At 46.0% G+C, this 17,535-nt stretch overlaps 1 protein-coding gene across 1 annotated transcript; it reads left to right on the plus strand.

The window, feature by feature from the left end:
- The first annotated feature begins 532 nt into the window (after positions 1–532).
- On the plus strand, positions 533–16,537 carry ZBTB8B (zinc finger and BTB domain containing 8B). The gene is made up of 3 exons (XM_021683657.1): positions 533–1,487; positions 12,602–12,780; positions 16,220–16,537. Exons 1-3 carry the CDS (start codon positions 533–535, stop codon positions 16,535–16,537), a joined length of 1,452 nt encoding a protein of 483 aa, XP_021539332.1.
- Positions 16,538–17,535: the final 998 nt, after the last annotated feature.

The raw sequence follows: 17,535 nt of genomic DNA on the forward strand, positions 1-17,535 counted from the left end.
GGCGAGTACAGTCTCCAAGGTCCGTGTCAGGATTGAGCTGTAAGTATTAGATTTGGGTATTATCTATATTCTGAGTCTTGAAGAAAGTATAGTGTAGGCATAAAAGCAGGAACTTCAGGGGATAACTGACCTGGTTTTGAGTCCTGGTTGTTATAGCTGGGTCATCTTTTACCTTCTCTAAGTCTCAATTTCCTTATCAGAAAAATGGGGACAATTTTATCATCGGATTTTTATAAAAATGTATTGAAAGCTTCCATGTAAAACACTATGTACTGTGCCACGTGCAGCTTGTTCTGGTTATTTTTGTTGTTTTTCATAAATTAACCCCGTTGGACCACCTCTGATTTTTGTTAGATCCCAAAATAGCCCGTATCATAAAGACACTATGGAACCGGTGTTTGGGGAAGAATGAAAAAGAAAAATTAAAACTGAACATCTTATTTGTAAGGTTGGGATCGGTGAATTAACTGGAAAAAAAAAAAATCTTGGCAGAGATACAGGCCACTCCAGAGAAGCAGCAGCTGGTGGAGAAATGGAGATGCAATCCTATTATGCCAAGCTCTTGGGGGAGTTGAATGAACAGCGAAAGAGGGACTTTTTCTGTGACTGCAGCATCATTGTGGAAGGGCGGATCTTCAAGGCCCACAGGAACATTCTGTTTGCCAACAGCGGCTACTTCCGAGCCCTGCTCATTCACTACATCCAGGACAGCGGGCAGCCCAGCACCGCCTCGCTGGACATTGTCACGTCCGATGCCTTCTCCACCATCTTAGACTTCCTGTACTCTGGGAAGCTGGATCTGTGCGGGGAGAACGTGATTGAAGTTATGTCAGCGGCCAGCTACCTGCAGATGAACGATGTGGTGAACTTCTGCAAGACGTACATCAGGTCGTCCCTCGATATCTGCCGGAAGATGGAGAAGGAGGCAGCGGCGGCGGCGGTGGCCGTGGGGGCTCATCAGGTTGACGGTGGAAGCCCCAGTTCAGGCAGGGAAGGGACCTCCTGTGATACCAAGAGCTTGGTCTCCTCGGCAGCCGAGGGAGAGGAGAGTGTGGACTGTCCGAGAGAGTCCCCTTGCGGTGACTGCCAGGGCTGCCACCCGCTGGGACTGGTGGTGAAGGACCGCCAGGGCTGTGGCCCAGCTGACAGTGACCTCTCTATTCTGCCCAAACAGATAGAGCCCAAGGTGGAGTTTGAGACCGACGAGGTGGAGGTGGAGGGTGGTGAGCCGCTGCAGCCTTATGCCGCCCCACTCAGCCTGGCCCGCGTGGCCGAGGCTTTGCCCAGTGGCCAGGCTGTGGACTTGGCTTACGGTAACTACCACGTGAAGCAATTCCTGGAGGCACTTCTGCGCAACAGTGCTGTCCCCAGCAAAGGCGATGCGGACCATCACTTTTCTCGGAGTTTGGAGGGAAGACCAGATGGTGCAGGAGGAACCGTGAGTTCCATGATGGATGTCCAGACTGACTGGTATGGAGAGGACTCAGGTGAGCTCCACGAGCATTCAGCATCTCTGCCGGTCCTTTAGCACGCACACCTAGGCCTCTTCGGCTCCTGTCATCATGATCATTGTCATGGTCACTGCCATTACCGTCATTGTCATTACCACCACATTACCACCACCCCCACCAAGCGATGGTCATTGAGCACCTGCTGTGTGCGGGACATTGTCTCTTCCTCTGTGGTAGTATTTTACCTCTACAACTAGAGTGTAAGCATGCTGAGGGCAGTCTGAAGACATGGAAAGAACCTACTGTCTTCTACTAATAAGCAGTGGGACTTGGATTAAATCAATCAGTCTCTTTGAAGCCATTTTGTTCAGGAGATAATCATCCCTGCCTTGCCTTTATCACAGGGTTGAGGACCAAACGAGAAGGTTCTCAGAATTTTTTCTCATGTATGATCACATATTCCAGACAGGTAAGAAATTGATACTTCTCTTTGTCAGCCATGGTGCCCGGCACATGGTCGACAGGCACTTAGCATGTCATGGTCAATGGTGCTATCTACTTGAGAATATCTAAAATGAGTTGGCATTTGGCTTTATGTGAGTAGGTTTCTTATATCCTTTGGTAGCCTTTTTTTTTTCTTTTAATAATTAATGTTGATAACTCCAAAAACATTTGTGTTTTAATTAAATCATCACCCTTAAACTAGCTTTTATATCAAATATTTTCCTTTGGTAGGCTTTTGTGTTTTAAGAGAACTTGGTTGTTTCCCTGAACAACTCTGAGAGATGAGTTGACATGACTAACTCCTCTTAACAGGTGGGGTAATTGTGTTGTAAAATGTCTTGTAGGAGATTGAAATAGACTTGGCTGCCACCTTACTGATGAAAGTACCCTATAGCTTCCAGAACCTCAAGCCAAGAAATTAATGAATCCCAATTTAAATTCACCCTTCAATACTGAGCAGTAAAAGTATTTTAGATAAGGGAGATCAGCCGCTTTTATTCGTTACTAAATGGCTGTCTTGAGACATTTAATTTCTTTTTTTTTTTTAATTTCATTTTTTAAAGCAAGAACACTCTGTATGTCTGATTAAAACTAGGTTTGAAAACTCAAAAATGCTGTTTCCGATCCTCAGGACACTGGCTTAACCAGCATTTAGAAGGTAGTGGCTGTTTTCATGAACACACTGTGGGAACGGGTTGAAATCTCATTTCCGTGCATAATAGCACTTCACAGACGATGACCACCCTTTCACACCCATTAGACCCTCATGAGTTTGGCAGAAGCGTGTGGAGAAACGGAGACCCACAAGGGTTTGGAGAATTTCCTAAGAACGCAGAGCTGGTAAGTGGCAGAGCTAAAACGAGAAACCTGGGCTGGCTTCATTTCATTCAAACAAACTGTGCAGGCAGCACAAATGAATAGAGGATTTCAGTGCCATGATTTTATCTTCCAACCCCTCTGCCTGTAAGCACAAGAATCAAGAAATAATAATGCAGCCCTACTCCGTCTTCATTCAAGTCCAGTCTGTCTATCTGTCTGTCAAGTCAGGTTTCCAACTAGAAGGTGCTGTGGACAGGGCAGCCACCCTGGCCCCTGGCCATGCCTGTTGTCTGCCAAGTTTTGATCCCATTCACATGGCTCCTGGGTAAATTTATTCCAAATGCCAAGGCACAGAGTAGGACTGATGTGTTTGGTCATTCATTTATTTGCTCAAATATTTGAGGACCTTCCTGGTAAAGACAAAGATAAGTCAGACATGGATCCAGCCCTCAAAGAGCTGGTGGTGTCTTAGAGGAGGTAAGATATGTGTCATTGGCATCACATGATAGAAAGACAGTAGGACTGGAAGACAGATGGAGGTGTGGCTTTCCCAGTGGTCCAAAAGCAGAACTGGCTTCTGCCTGGGAGATCAGGGAGGCATTATGAAAGTGGCATCCGAGGGTAAGAAGAGGAGAGAAATTGATGGGAGTCAGATTATGGAAAACCTTAAATGCTAAGAGGTGAGGTTTTGTCTGTAGGCACAGGGGAATTTTTTGGTAGTTACTGAGCTTGGGAGGAGGCAGGTTCTGTGCTTGGGGGAGATTAATTTGGCCTTAGCACCAGATGGCGTGGAGATGGGAGACAAGGGCAGGGAGACAGCCAGGAGGGTGTCGTGGTAATTCTGTATCCACATTGCTCACATCTGACGTAAGCAGACACTGTCAGGTCATAGGGTCCTCCTATCAGCCCTCCTCCCCCAGACCTCCCAACCCCAGCTCCGGCACCTCCCACTGCTTCTTGGAAGGTTCGTCTGCGTTGGCTACCTCCACTGTTTTACTTCCTACTCTTCCTACTTTTTCTTTGGGAAAAGACTACTCCTACTCTTTTCTCAGCCCACTGCAGGCTGACTTCTGACCCCTCCACTCCACCGACTCTGCTGCCATGAGGTCAGCCACGGATTTCTAGAGCCAATCCAATGAGTGATTTTCAGGTCTTATCTTACTTGGCCTCTCTCAGTAGTTGACTCTGCCCTTTCTCTCCTTCTTGAAATTCTATCTTCCTCTGGCTTCTGACACCACGGGTACCCATTGCTCTGACCTCTGCCCATTCCTTTCCAGTCTCATCACGGGGTCATTTAATGCCAGTGTGTCCACTGTTCCATCATTGGCTTTCTTCTTCAACATCTTATCATTCCTGCCCATTCATTCATTCATTTATTCATCAGTTTGTTCTCTGTATTTATAGATCTGATTCTGCTTTTTGTTTGCTTACGCGTTTGTTTTGTTTTTTAGATTCCACATATGAGGGAAATCATATGGTATTTGTCTTTCTCAGTCTGACTTATTTCACTTAGCATAATACCCTCTAGGTCCATCCATGTTGTTGCAAATGACAAGATCTCATCCTTTTTTATGGCTGAGTAATATTCCATAGTGTGTGTGTGTGTGTGTGTGTGTGTGTGTGCATGCCGTGTGCACACGCACACCTTATATCACATCTTCTTTATCCATCTGTAAATGGACACAGGCTGCTTCCATATCTTAGCTATTATAAATAATGCTGCAGTAAACATAGGGGTCCATATATCTTTTCAAATTAATATTTTTGTTTTCTTTGGGTAAATTCCCTATAGTGGAATTTGAGAGACCTCCATCCTGTTTTCCACAGTGGCTGTACCACTTTGTATTCCCACCAACAGTGCATGAGGTTTCCTTTTTATTCACATCCTTGCCAACACTTGTTATTTCTTTTTGATTCTAGCCATTCTGAGAGGTGTAAGGTGGTATCTCATCGTAGTGTTGATTTGTATTTTCCTGATGATTAGTGATGTTAAGCACCTGTTCATATGTGTTGGCCATTCTGTATGTCTTCTTTGGAAAAGTATGTCTATTCAAGTCCTCTGCCTATTTTTTAATCAGATTGTTGGGTTTTTTTTAAATTTTTTTTTAAGATTTTATTTATTTGCGAGGGAGAGAATGAGAGACAGAGAGCATGAGAGGGAGGAGGGTCAGAGGGAGAAGCAGACTCCCTGCTGAGCAGGGAGCCCGATGTGGGACTCGATCCCGGGACTCCAGGATCATGACTTGAGCAGAAGGCAGTCGCTTAACCAACTGAGCCACCCAGGTGCCCAGGGTTTTTTTTTTTTTTTTTTTAGATTTTTTTTATTTATTAAGAGAGAGAGTGAGCACGAGCCGGGGGGGGGGGTAGAGGGAGAGGGAGAAGCAGACTCCCTGCTGAGGAGGGAGCCCAATGTGGGACTCGATCCCAGGACCCTGGGTTCATGACCTGAGCCGAAGGCAGACACTTAACCAACTGAGCCACCCAGGTGCCCCAATCAGATTGTTCTTATGGTGTCGAATTGTGTAAGTTCTTTATATATTTTGGATATTCACCCCTTATCGGGTTTGTCAGTTGCAAATACCTTCTTCCGTTCAGTAGGTTGCCTTTATTTTGTTTTGTTGATGATTTCCTTTACTGCACAAAAGCTTTTTTTTTTTTAAGACATCTTCTTTTTTCTTTTTTTAAAGATTTTATTTATTCATTTGACAGAGAGAGACATAGCGAGAGAGGGAACACAAGCAGGGGGAGTGGGAGAGGGAGAAGCAGGCTTCCCACCGAGCAGGGAGCCCGATGCAGGGCTCGATCCCAGGACCCTGAGATCATGACCTGAGCCAAAGGCAGATGCTTAACGACTGAGCCACCCAGGTGCCCTGCACAAAAGCTTTTTATTTTGATGTAGTCCCAATAGTTTATTTTTGCTTTTGTTTTCCCTGCTGTAGGAGACATATCTAGAAAAATGTTGCTATGACCAATGTCAGAGAAATTACTGCCTGTTTTCTCCTCTAGGATTTTTATGGTTTCAGGGTTCACATTTAGGTCTTCAATCCATTTTGAGTTTGTTTTTGTTTGTGGTGTTAGAAAGTGGTCCAGTTTCATTTTTCTGCATGTACCTGTTCAGTTTTCCCAGCATCGCTTATTGAAGGGACTGTCTTTTCCCATTTGTATATTCTTGCCTCCTTTTTCATAGATTAATAGACCATATAAGCTTGGGTTTATTTCTGGGCTCTCTATTCTGTTCCGTTGATCTATGTCTCCATTCATTCAATCATTTAACAAATATTTATTGAGCACTTACTATATGCCAAGCACTGTTCATCGGAGTGAACAAAAGGCAGTCCTTGTCCTCATGAAGCTGACATTCCAATGCAGGGACACAGACAATAAACATATAAGTAAGTATATAACATGAAGAAGAACTAAAGCAGGGGAGAGGTTGATAGTGAAGGAGATGCTGTTTTATTTAGTGTTGACAAGGAAGGCCTTTCTAACAAGTTGCCTTTGAGCAGAAACTGCAAGGGAGGAAGAGAGCAAACTGCAAGGTAAATCAGGGAGAAGAACATTCTGGGCAGAGGGAGGAGCAAGGTGCAAAGGCCCAGGTACAAGTGAACTAGTAGAGGAACAGCAGGGTGCTGCTGAGGCTGGAGTGGAGTGGGTGAGGCAGAGTGCTAGGGGATGAGGTTAGAGAGTTTGGATGAGGGCAGATCAGGTGGGGCCCTGAAGGCCATGAGAAGACCTTTGGGTCTTCCTCTGAGAAGGGACACCACTAGAGGGTCTCAGCTGAGAGTGACTTGAAGTGACATATCTTAAAAGCATCCATGTGGGTAGTGTATGCCATAACCTCCAAAGTGGTCTTCTTGGATAGGACACTACTGCCTCTCAAGGTCGAACCGACCAGATTTCCTAATGGCTTGTATGAGTGGTAGGAGAAAAAGAGAAGTTAAGGGTGACCCTCAGGTTTTTAGCTGGAGCAGTTGACTTAAACATGTTGTTTGTGATGCCTCTTGGATCTCCAGGTGGAGATGTTCACTAAGCAGTTGCATCCTGTATGCTTGGGGTTCCGGGGGGAATCACAGCTGAGCTATACATTTGGGAATCATTAATGGATTCATGGAATTTGAAACCTATATATCCCATGAACTTACGGCTGTGGAAGGAGAAGGTAAGAGATTTACACACTGCGCCCTGGGGGAACTCCAGCATGTAGAGGTCAGGCAAATAGGGCCCAGTAAAGGAGACGGGGAGGGGGCAGGCAGGGAGGTAGGAGGAGAATCGAGAGTGATGGGTACTAGGAAGAGAAAATGTTTCAGGAAAAAGGAGAAATCAACTATGTCCAGGACTGCATGTAGGCAGAGTGAGCACTGATCATTGGGGAGGTCATTGGCAGGCTTGACAAGAGTAGTGTTGATGAAGTGGGAGGCAAGAGACCAAAGGGCTTGAAACAGAGCTGGGGAAATAGAGGTGAAGACAGTGAGTGTTGATGCTTCTTTCAAGCATATTTGCTGTGAAGGGGACAGAGAAATGCATCAGTAGCTGAAGGGGCATATGAGGTCAAGGTTTTTATGAAGGTGGAGGATGTAAAAGCATGTTTGTTTACTGGTGGGAATGATCCAGGAGAGAGTAGGATAACTGATGGTAAAAGAGAGAGGGACAGTTGATAGAGCGAGGGCAGATGAGGTCCCTGTCCAAGTGGTGGGGATGGTCTGGCTCTGCATGTGAGGAAGCACATTCGTTCATAGGAACAGGAGTGGAAGCAGACCATATGTGTTCATGGGGGAGCTTGGGGGTGGCTGGGAGCATGTGGAGGTTCTCTTCTGATTGCTTCTCATCAGCTAAAGAAGCAAGGACAGGGGCACTTGGGTGGCTCAGATGGTTAAGTGTCTGCCTTCTGCTCAGGTCATGATCTCAGGGTCCTGGAACTGAGTCCCACGTCGGGCTCCCTGCTCAGGGGGGAGCCTGCTTCTCCCTCTACCTCTGCCTCTCCCTCTCCCACCTCTGCTCATGCTCGCTCTCTCTCTCAAATGAATAAATAAAATTAAAAAAAAAAAAAGAAGAAGCAAGGACAATGGCTGAAAGGGAGGAGGGGACAGTGGGGGGCAGAGACCTGATCAGAGGGAGGGTGTGGAATGGTCCCTGAGGAGAGTGGGAGAGAGTGAGCCAGGGAAATATTTAGGGTTCTTTTTTTTTTTTTTTAAGATTTTATTTATTTGACAGAGAGAGAGAGATCACAAGTAGGCAGAGCGCAGGCAGAGGGAGTCCCTGACTGAGCCACCCAGGTGCCCCAATATATAGGGTTCTTGGGCAGAACCAAGGGCTCTGATATTAGTGCTCAGAGGGTGATGGTTAGATGGATTTGAAGTGAGACCAGAACACAGTTGTGTATTTTTCACCAGTGATGTTAATTTGCCTTGTTTCAGGTATGGAATGGGCACAGATTTGTATTTAACCAGAATTTAGCTTTAACCAGGTGAACACAGAGGGAGAGAGAAGACCCAGGCAGTTAAGGATGGATGTGAAGGAGTGATTTCAGTGATGGATTGTGAGCACGAAACTGGGGAAGGAGAGGCATGAGGCCTCAAGGAGGTGAAGGACAGTAAAATGGCGGCATAGTCCATGATGTGGTCGCAACCAAGAAGGGACACTTAGGGGGTGAGCTGGAAAGATATGAGATAGTGGTTGGGAAGTGGGATGCTTGATATGTAGGCTGCGGAACAAATGCAGTTATTGGAAATATCTAGGTATGGGGCCATGATTCTCCCTCTCAACTATACACTAGGCAGAGTGTTTTAAAAATCTGATGCTTGGGATAGAGATTGGACATCAGTTTTGTTTTTTTAAGTTTCCCAGGTGATTCTAATATGCAGGTGGAGTTGAGAGCTCTTGGTCTAGGACGGGGTAGCTGAGATGGGGTGGAGAACAAGGTCTTTGGAGGAAAGGAGGTCAAGGAACAGAGAGGCCAGGGTCATTTTCAGTACTCACATCAAGAATTACGCCAGGAGTTGTATTTGAAGGCAATGTGATCAAATCTCCACAGAATGAGGAGGTGACCTCAGGGATCCAGGATGACTGTAATAAGGAGACGTAGCTGTACTATCATTCGATGGTGTGAGCTTCAAAAGATCTTAAGGTTTTTGAGGATGGAGGGAGGGACAGTGGTCTGGAGATGACAGTGAAGCACAAGGGGGATCCTACGCACCTCCGACTCAGAGGTGTCAGGGCGATGGGGTAAGGGAAGCAGGGTGCTCAGGGAAAGGCCAGGCCTTAATTAAAGCAACCACTCCAATTTCCTGAAGATTCTTAAAACTGTATTCTTCCCTTCTGTGCCTAAGCTCCAGATTTATCTAACCCAGATATGCCCCTCATGGATGCTCTGGGCCTGCCCCAAACATAGTAAAATCCAAACTGAACCTATCATTCCTCTAGTACCTCTTTTCCTCCTGTGTTCCCTACCTCGGTTTATTCCACCATCATCCACCAGGTCAGCTAACCCAGAATCTCTGTCATTTTGAATCTTCTCTTTCCCTTCTTACCCTCCCACATGTGGTCATCAGGTGCTGTCCATTTTACCTCACATGGGTATCTCCTCTCCACCTCCGCGGTCCCTGCTTTAGTTCATGACATTTCGCATCCTCTCTCACCTGTACTTCCTGCCTTTCATATTGCCTCTCTTCAATCCTTCCCCTACAAGGTTCCTGGAGGGCGCTGTCGGTTAAGCGTCCCACTCTTGGTTTTGGCTCAGGTCGTGATCTCAGGGTCGCAAGACAGCCCCACAACGGGCTCTGCCTTTCCTGTGGAATCTGCTTGAGACTCTCTGTCCCTCTCCTTCTGCCTCTCCCTCCCTGCACTCTCTCTCCCTCAAATAAATAAATAAATCTTTGAAAAAAATTAAAAAGAAAAATCCTTCCCCTGTACTGTCTTCTGAGGGATCTTTTAAAACTCAAATCTGACCATGTACTTCCCCTCCTTAAAATTCTAGCTGCTGGGCGCCTGGGTGGCTCAGTTGGTTAAGCGACTGCCTTCGGCTCAGGTCATGATCCTGGAGTCCCGGGATCGAGTCCTGCATCGGGCTCCCTGCTCAGCAGGGGGTCTGCTTCTCCCTCTGCCCTCTTCCCTCTCGTGCTCTCTGTCTCTCATTCTCTCTCTCTCAAATAAATAAATAAAATCTTTTTAAAAAAAAAATTCTAGCTGCTTACAGAATAAAGTCCAAGTTCCTGAACATGTCAGAATCATGACGGCAGGATTTTTATCTTTTCTGTTCACTGCTGTATCCCCAGGGCCTAGAACATAGCCCGACATTTAGTAGCTGCTCAGTATAAATTTGTTGAATAAATGATTGACCACGACCTTCACAGTCTGGTTCTTGCCCCTTCCGCAGCCTCATTTCTCATCCCCCCCCCCCGCTTTATATTCTGTTTTCTTATTTACCTCTATGCCTAAGTGTGCGTTATTTCTCTGTCTGAGATACCTTTCTCTGTCTTGAACTCCTGGTGAACTCCTATTCATCCTTTAAAATCTTGCTCAAAGATCACCTCTCCTGTGAAATCTTCTCTGAACTCCTAGAGTGAATTCATTACTTTCTTGTCTATGCTTCTTCATCACTTTGAACTCTGCACATGTTACATTATATTGTGTGAAGTTGTTTACATGTCTTTCTTTCCTGCCAGACTTAACTTCTTGAGGGAAGAAATGGGTGTCTTGGTAAAGGTGGACCTTATTAAGAGTGTCTGGCATGTAGTAGGCATTTAAATGAATGGTTGTATTGGTGAGATCAGATCATGAGAGACGAAGGAAAGTGTTGTGGTAATTCTTACTTTTCTGATGGAGATAGAGTTAACAGTTGGTTTTTCCGGGGACCAATGCTGGGCGCATTTGACTTAATGTTTTTGTAGATAATTGAGAAGAGATAAAGTCTAATGCCAGGCTGGTGGGGCTAGATGGCAGAAGATTCCACAACACCAGAGGAGTGAGCAGGAAACTAGATCTCAGTCCCAGTGTGCTCAGTGACAAAATAATCCAACATACTTATGTAGTGATGAGCCAAGAGCTGCTGCTTTATTGTAGGAAACAGGCTTTGGAGTCACTATAGATGATGCAGAATGTTAGGCATTATCAGGCTGGGAACTTGAAACCAGAGAAAATAATCTCCACCCTTGGGTTGGTTTGTGTTGGGAATGATGTTGGGTTCTCACTTGGGATTCGGCTTGCCATACTTTTGGCAGCACCTCCGAAAAGATAAAGCCCAAGTAGGTATCCTGGGAAGGTCCCAGAGAAAAGGAGTTACTACAGTGTTGAGAAAAATCACAGAGCCTGGGCTGCTTCATCGGTAAAGAAACACCAAGGAGAGGATGATGGTGACAAAAATGGCTGACATTCATGAGCTCTTACCATTTGCGAGGTGCTGTGCTGTAGGTATTACTTCACTTCATTCTTACCACAATCCTTTAAGGTGGGAACTCTTATCATCCCTATTTTACAGATGAGAAAAGTGAGGCACAGAGAAGTCAAGGGAGATGTCCAAAGTCATACGGCTGGTAAATGGTGGAGCAGGGCCTTGAACTCAGATTTCAATGCCTGGAAAGCTTGAGTCACTAGTGCCTTCCTGTATGATGTGATATGACCAAAGTCTATAAAATCCTGAAGGCTGTGCATAGAGGGGACACATCTTGGAATGCTGCAATGAGGGTAACTTGGGAAACTTGAACAGTTTTTGTATATGGGGGGGATAATCGTGTTGTCACCTTAATGGTTGTACGAGCAAGGTGGGAAAAAAAATAAAGAGTTGGAAAAAGATTTAAGTGAATTCCTGGATGTTTGAGGATTTCAGATCTATAGAGTTAATATGAATTCCGGTTGAGGGTGTGCATCACAGTACACATCTTCTTTTTTTTTGTTTTTGTTTTTTTTCTCTTCTTCTTCTTCTTCTTTTTTTTCACAGTACACATCTTCTGCACATGCCTGGAAGCTCTTCTTAGGCACTCCTGTCATAGAAAGGATAGATCCTGATCCAGGGGTCTGATTCATCATAACAGAGGGTTCCAAACTTTTGAGGGTCATGAAATCAATTCAGGAGGTCAGTTCAGGCTGCCACAGCAGAAATACCACAGATTGAGTGGCTTAAACAACAGAGATTTATTTTCTCACAGTTCTGGAGGCTCAGAGTCCAAGGTCAAGGTGCTGGTAGGGTTGTTTTCTTCCTGGCTCGCGACCTACTACCTTCTTCCTGGTCCTCACATGGCCTTTCGTCTGTGCATGAACAGAGAGAGAATGAGACCTCTGGTGTCTCTTCCTCGGATTATAAGGACACCAGTCCTATCAGATTAGGGCTCTACCCTTATGACCTCATTTAACCTTAATTTACCTCCCTATCTCCAAAAATAGTCACACTGGAGGTTAGGACTTCAATGTATGAATTTTGGGGGGATGCAATTCAGTCTATAACAGGGTCTCCATCAGCACTGCCTTAAAATGAAATCAGAGACAATAGACACTGTCAGAGTGAGTGTTATTTTGGGAAGCTTTTCCAATTATCCCCTTGAAGACATGTGAATTCTGAGGTTGTGATATAAGCTGTGTCTCTAACTGCGAGCCATAGAGAAGTTTAGAAGCCAGGACCATATGTCATTCCTTGCAGCCTTATATCAGAAGCCCACTTTACCCTCTGGCTGATTGGGAGCCAGACAGAGACTTGGAATTTGTAGTGTCTTGCCCTTAGCTGGTGGTAAAGTTGATGTCCTCCCTCTGGGTCTGGGCTGGCAGAATTCCCCAGGTCCCGATCACCTGTCGGAGGGTGGCCAGTGTCACTGATGCTTACAACCCATTTGGTTCCCCAGGTGATGTGCTGGTGGTCCCCATCAAGCTCCACAAGTGTCCTTTTTGTCCTTACACTGCCAAACAGAAGGGCATCCTTAAGCGGCATATCCGCTCGCACACGGGTGAGCGGCCCTACCCCTGTGAGACCTGTGGCAAGAGGTTCACGCGACAGGAGCATCTGCGGAGTCACGCCCTGAGCGTAAGTGTCTGGGCTGGAAAATCTCCTGTGGTGAGGGTGGAGGGGACGGAGGGGAGGGGGCTCCTGACATTTGTCTAATGCAAGGGTGAACCAGCCTGCCTTTTACTTCTCTGTCCCCTGGAGCATTTTCAGAGAATTTTAAACATGTGTTTCTACTAAATTAAAGCTGGGTTGGTGGCACTTAGAGAAAGTTAAAACTTATATAAGAGACTAGTTTTCTTAGACTCAAGAAAGTTTGTTTTTTGGCTTTTTTTTTTTAGATTTTATTTATGTGACAAAATAATCCAACATACGTATGTAGTGATGAGCCAAGAGCTCGAGAGCACAAGAGAGAGAGCACGAGAGAGCACGAGAGAGCACAAGCAGGGGCAGCTGCAGAGAGAGAGAAGCAGGATCCCCACTGAGCAGGGAGCCCGATGTGGGGCTCGATCCGAGAACCCTAGGATCATGACCTGAGCCGAAGGCAGCTGCTTAACTGACTGAGCCACCCAGGCGCCCCCAACTCAAGAAAGTTTAGATCCTGGTCAGGGATGGTTGTCATAAGGCAGAGAACAATGGGGTGTGGACAGGGGATTGTGGGTCTGTTCTCAAGGGTGTGATGCCAGAGGTGAGAAAAGTGCATCCTCAGTTTTCCTGAGGATGGAAGTGCAACCCCAGTACCTGGATGTGGGAAAAGTGTGTGCCACCCTTTCTAAGGCTACCTGTGGGCAGCAAAGAGGACTTCAGACCCAGGGGACCTCCCCTCCCATGGCTTCCCCCTGGGATTCTGTCTCCCATGTGAGTGGTTAATTCCCACCAGCTAAAAGGTGTTCAGGCCATTTAGGAAGGCATTGTATTTAAGATCATCTTTGAGCAAGGCAATCAGTCTTTAGAAAATCAAACATAAAAATGGTTTGGACTTCAGAGGATACTATCAAGAATGTGAGAACCCACAGAATGGGAGAAAATACTAGTGAATCATTTATCTGCTAAGGATCTAGTAACCAGAATATATAAAGAACTCTTTCAGTTCAACAATAAAAGACAAATAACCAAATTAAACAACGGATGTGAATAGACATTTCTCCAAAGAAGATGCACAATGTCCAATAAGAACATGAAAAGATGCTCATCATCACTAGTCATTGGGAAAATGCAGATCAAAGCCACAGTGAGATACCACTTCAGACACACTAGGATTGTTATCACCAAAAAGCAAGTAATAACAAAGTGTTGGCAAGGATGTGGTGGAATTAGAACATTCATACACTGCTGGTGGGAATATAAAATGGTGCAGCCACTGTGGAAAACAATCTGGTTGTTCTTCAAAACGTTAAGCATAAAGTTACCATAGACTGCAGCAATTCTATACCTAAGTATATACCCAAGAGAACTGAAAACATACATTCGCACAAAAACACATCTGCACACAAAGGTTCATTGCAGCATTATTCCCATAGCCAAAAAGTGGAAACAACCCAAGTGTCCATCAACTGACGCATGAATAAACAAATTGTGGCCTATCCATACCATGGACCCTTATTCAACCATAACATGGAATGCAGTTCTGATACATGCTACAACATGGATGAACCTTAAAAGCATTACACCACGTGAAAGCAGCCGGTCACAAAAGGCCACATCTTGTATGATTTCCTTGATATGAAATACGTAAGATGGGCAGACCCATGGAGATAGAGTAGATCAGTGGTTACCAGGGGCTAAGAGGCTGGCAAATGGGAGAGGGGTGGCCGTTAATAGGCACCTGATTTCTTTCTGGGGTGATGAAAATGTTCTGGAACTAGATGGTGGAGATAGTTGCACAACCTGGTGAATATACTAAAAACCACTAAATTGTACGCTTTTATTTATTTATTTATTTTTTATTCATTTATTTGAGAGAGAGAGAATGAGAGGCAGAGAGCACGAGAAGGAGGAGGGTCAGAGGGAGAAGCAGGTTCCCTGCCGAGCAGGGAGCCCGATGCGGGACTCGATCCCGGGCCTCCAGGATCATGACCCGAGCCGAAGGCAGTCGCTTAACCAACTGAGCCACCCAGGCGCCCAAATTGTATGCTTTTAAAAGGTGAATTTTGTGGTATGTGAATTGTGGTTTTGAAAGAATCCAGATTTAAGTTAAGTACAAGGTTACTGGCCGTCTCCACTCTCAGGTCTGGCCCCAGCACCCCTGAGAATGGCCTCTTCCCGTAGCCTCAAGTTTTTGTCTGTCTTTTTTTTCCCCCCAAATTATATCTCCAGTCTGTCTTGGCAGCAATAGGTTCCTGGTGCCCTGAAGATAGTTTACTGGTTGGAATCCTTATTCCCTCTATCTTTCCATGTTATACAAAGTCCAGTCCACCGCAGCCCCAAGAGGTGGTTTTCAAAGGCCCTGTCAGGTTGCAAAGGTCATGGACATAGCCAGGTTGGCTAAGGGTTGGGGTTTAGTGTAGAAAGCCAAGGAGACCCCCTGGAAGGCATTTGGGCAGGATGTAGTGGCAGCTCCAGTGAGCTGGGTGTTGTGTTATTGGCTTTTGTCCTCTGTCATTTCTCTCTGTCTCTACCTCTTGTGTGCATCCTGCATCCAGAGGTCTCCACAGGAGAGGCTTTGGTTCGCAGACCCCTCTAGGCTGGAGCTCCTGAAGAGTGCACACATTAGATAGATCTGTATGCAGAGGGGGCCCCTGGGGCTGCTGCCCTAAGGAGGAACTGCGTGGGGTAGGAGATCAGGTTCTTTTTTCTAGTTTGCAAAGTGCTTCTCAGAGGTAAGGAAAGCATTTATCAAAAAAGGGGTAAGGACAGAGAAGATACCATCTAGGAAGTCGGCCTCCCTAATAACTGGACAATCCCAGGTACATGAAAAGCCACACCTAAAATCCTCAAGCGTTCCCTGCATGCCCTTTATATGCCAGGCATAGAGTTATAGTAACAAATGTGACAGAGAACATGAATGAGGATGGCCCCTGTCTTCTTGGAGCTTATTATCATCTAGGGAATTTACTAACCATTTGTCAGAAATTCAACAAAGGGGGGCGGGGGGCGCCTGGGTGGCTCAGTGGGTTAAGTGACCGGCTCTTGGTTCGGCTCCCGTCATGATCTCAGGGTTGTGGGATTGAGCCCCGAGTGGGGCTCTGTGCTCAGCACGGAGTCTCCGTGAGATTCTCTCTCTTCTTCTACCTCTGCCCCTCCCCCTGCTCACTCTAAATAAATAAATAAAATCTTTTAAAAAATTCAACAAAGGGAGGAGGATAGGCGAGAATGTGTATCTGGGGACCTAAGCTGGTCCAGAGCGTTAGCGAAGACGGCCGTCAGAGGCATATCAACAGCCGGGCAAGAGGCTTGGCGGCGGGGAGGTGGCATGTTCCTCGCCTGCCCGATGGCCTTGGGGTGGAAGCACCTTGGTGAGGCGGAGGCTGTGGCGGGGGGGGGGAGGGGCGGCGTTTACTGTGTCCGCGTGTGATTTCAGGTGCACAGATCCAACCGTCCAATCATCTGCAAGGGCTGCAGAAGAACCTTCACGAGTCACCTGTCCCAGGGCCTGCGGCGCTTCGGGCTGTGTGACAACTGCACGTGTGTTACCGACACACACGACGAGGAGGACGAGCTGATGCCCATCAACCTTAGCCTGGTGGAGGCTTCGTCGGAAAGCCAAGAAAAGAGTGACACGGACAATGACTGGCCAATCTACGTGGAGTCTGGTGAGGAAAACGACCCCGCCGGAGAGGATTCTGATGACAGACGGCAAATTCGGCCCTACTTGTCAGATCGAGAGACACTTACGTAGCAGTAAATTTTGGTGGGGGAGAGGTTTTAGAATTGGTTGTTGCTTATTCTGCATTCGAAAGCCGCCATTTGTCCAATTTTGTGGAACCCCGAGGGGAGCATTTTTTTCGCTGTTCCTCTACTTGCATTTTTGTTAGATTACATAGCGAAGGTTGGATCTTGTGAGTCGAAGGACTAATGACTGCTTAGTGGAATGCCCTTGGTTTCAGAGGGCTTTGCTGAGTTAATTCTGAGGGAGTCAAGGCTGGCCCCAAGGCTCCCCATTCTTCCTGCCCTGCACCCAGACTCTGGTTAGGAGAGAGATAAGAAAATCTCCATGCTTGTTTTCATATTGTCTCACTCATCTACATTCCTTTCTTGTCAGCCTTTTTCTCTGTAAAGGTGGGCAAGAATAGCTTGAGACCAGTCTCTCTTTTGCCAAGCCTCTCCTAATGGATTCCATATTTTAGTTTTCTGGTGAAGTCTTAAAGAGAAAGCTTCATGACATTAGGTAGGCAGGGATGTTCGGCTACATGATCGTAAAGGTACTTTTTAACTCTAAGGCTGCAATTTTAATGGCTGGGAGTATTTATGTGCACACAAACATGGAAATGAGCTGAGAGGCTCCTGGGGTACTCTGGCTTGCCCAGCTGTATTAAACTTTAAGTTAGCCCTGGGAAGGGAGCCTGTGAGCCCAGGTCTGGGCGGTTTCCCTGTCTCGTTTGGTATTTAACAATTCTACACACACAGATCACCTGTTTTGTGATCATAAAACAAGTCATTTGGGCGAAATTCAAAATACTCCTGCTTTTTCCAGCCATTTTCCAGAGTCACTGTTGTGGAGCGTGGAAATATGGCCACTGCTGAGTTTTCTACTTTGATTATGAATAGAGCTTTAATTGGAGGGAAAATGCAAGCCTATATAAACAAGTTATATTTCTAAATTGTTTACCCTCTGGAGGGAAAGAGAAGGTTGGTAGAAGAACAGGTTTTTAAAACCATTCTGCTTTTCACCCACTT

Source organism: Neomonachus schauinslandi, chromosome 4 (assembly GCF_002201575.2).
Source record: "Neomonachus schauinslandi chromosome 4, ASM220157v2, whole genome shotgun sequence".
Lineage (NCBI taxonomy): Eukaryota > Metazoa > Chordata > Mammalia > Carnivora > Phocidae > Neomonachus > Neomonachus schauinslandi.

Excerpts from the sequence above, each read along its gene's own strand:
- ZBTB8B (XM_021683657.1), top strand. The coding sequence starts at position 533 with ATGGAGATGCAATCCTATTATGCCAAGCTCTTGGGGGAGTTGAATGAA. Across the intron at positions 1,488-12,601 it reads CTGGTATGGAGAGGACTCAG|GTGATGTGCTGGTGGTCCCC; the intron begins GTGAGCTCCACG and ends TTGGTTCCCCAG. Across the intron at positions 12,781-16,219 it reads TGCGGAGTCACGCCCTGAGC|GTGCACAGATCCAACCGTCC; the intron begins GTAAGTGTCTGG and ends GTGTGATTTCAG.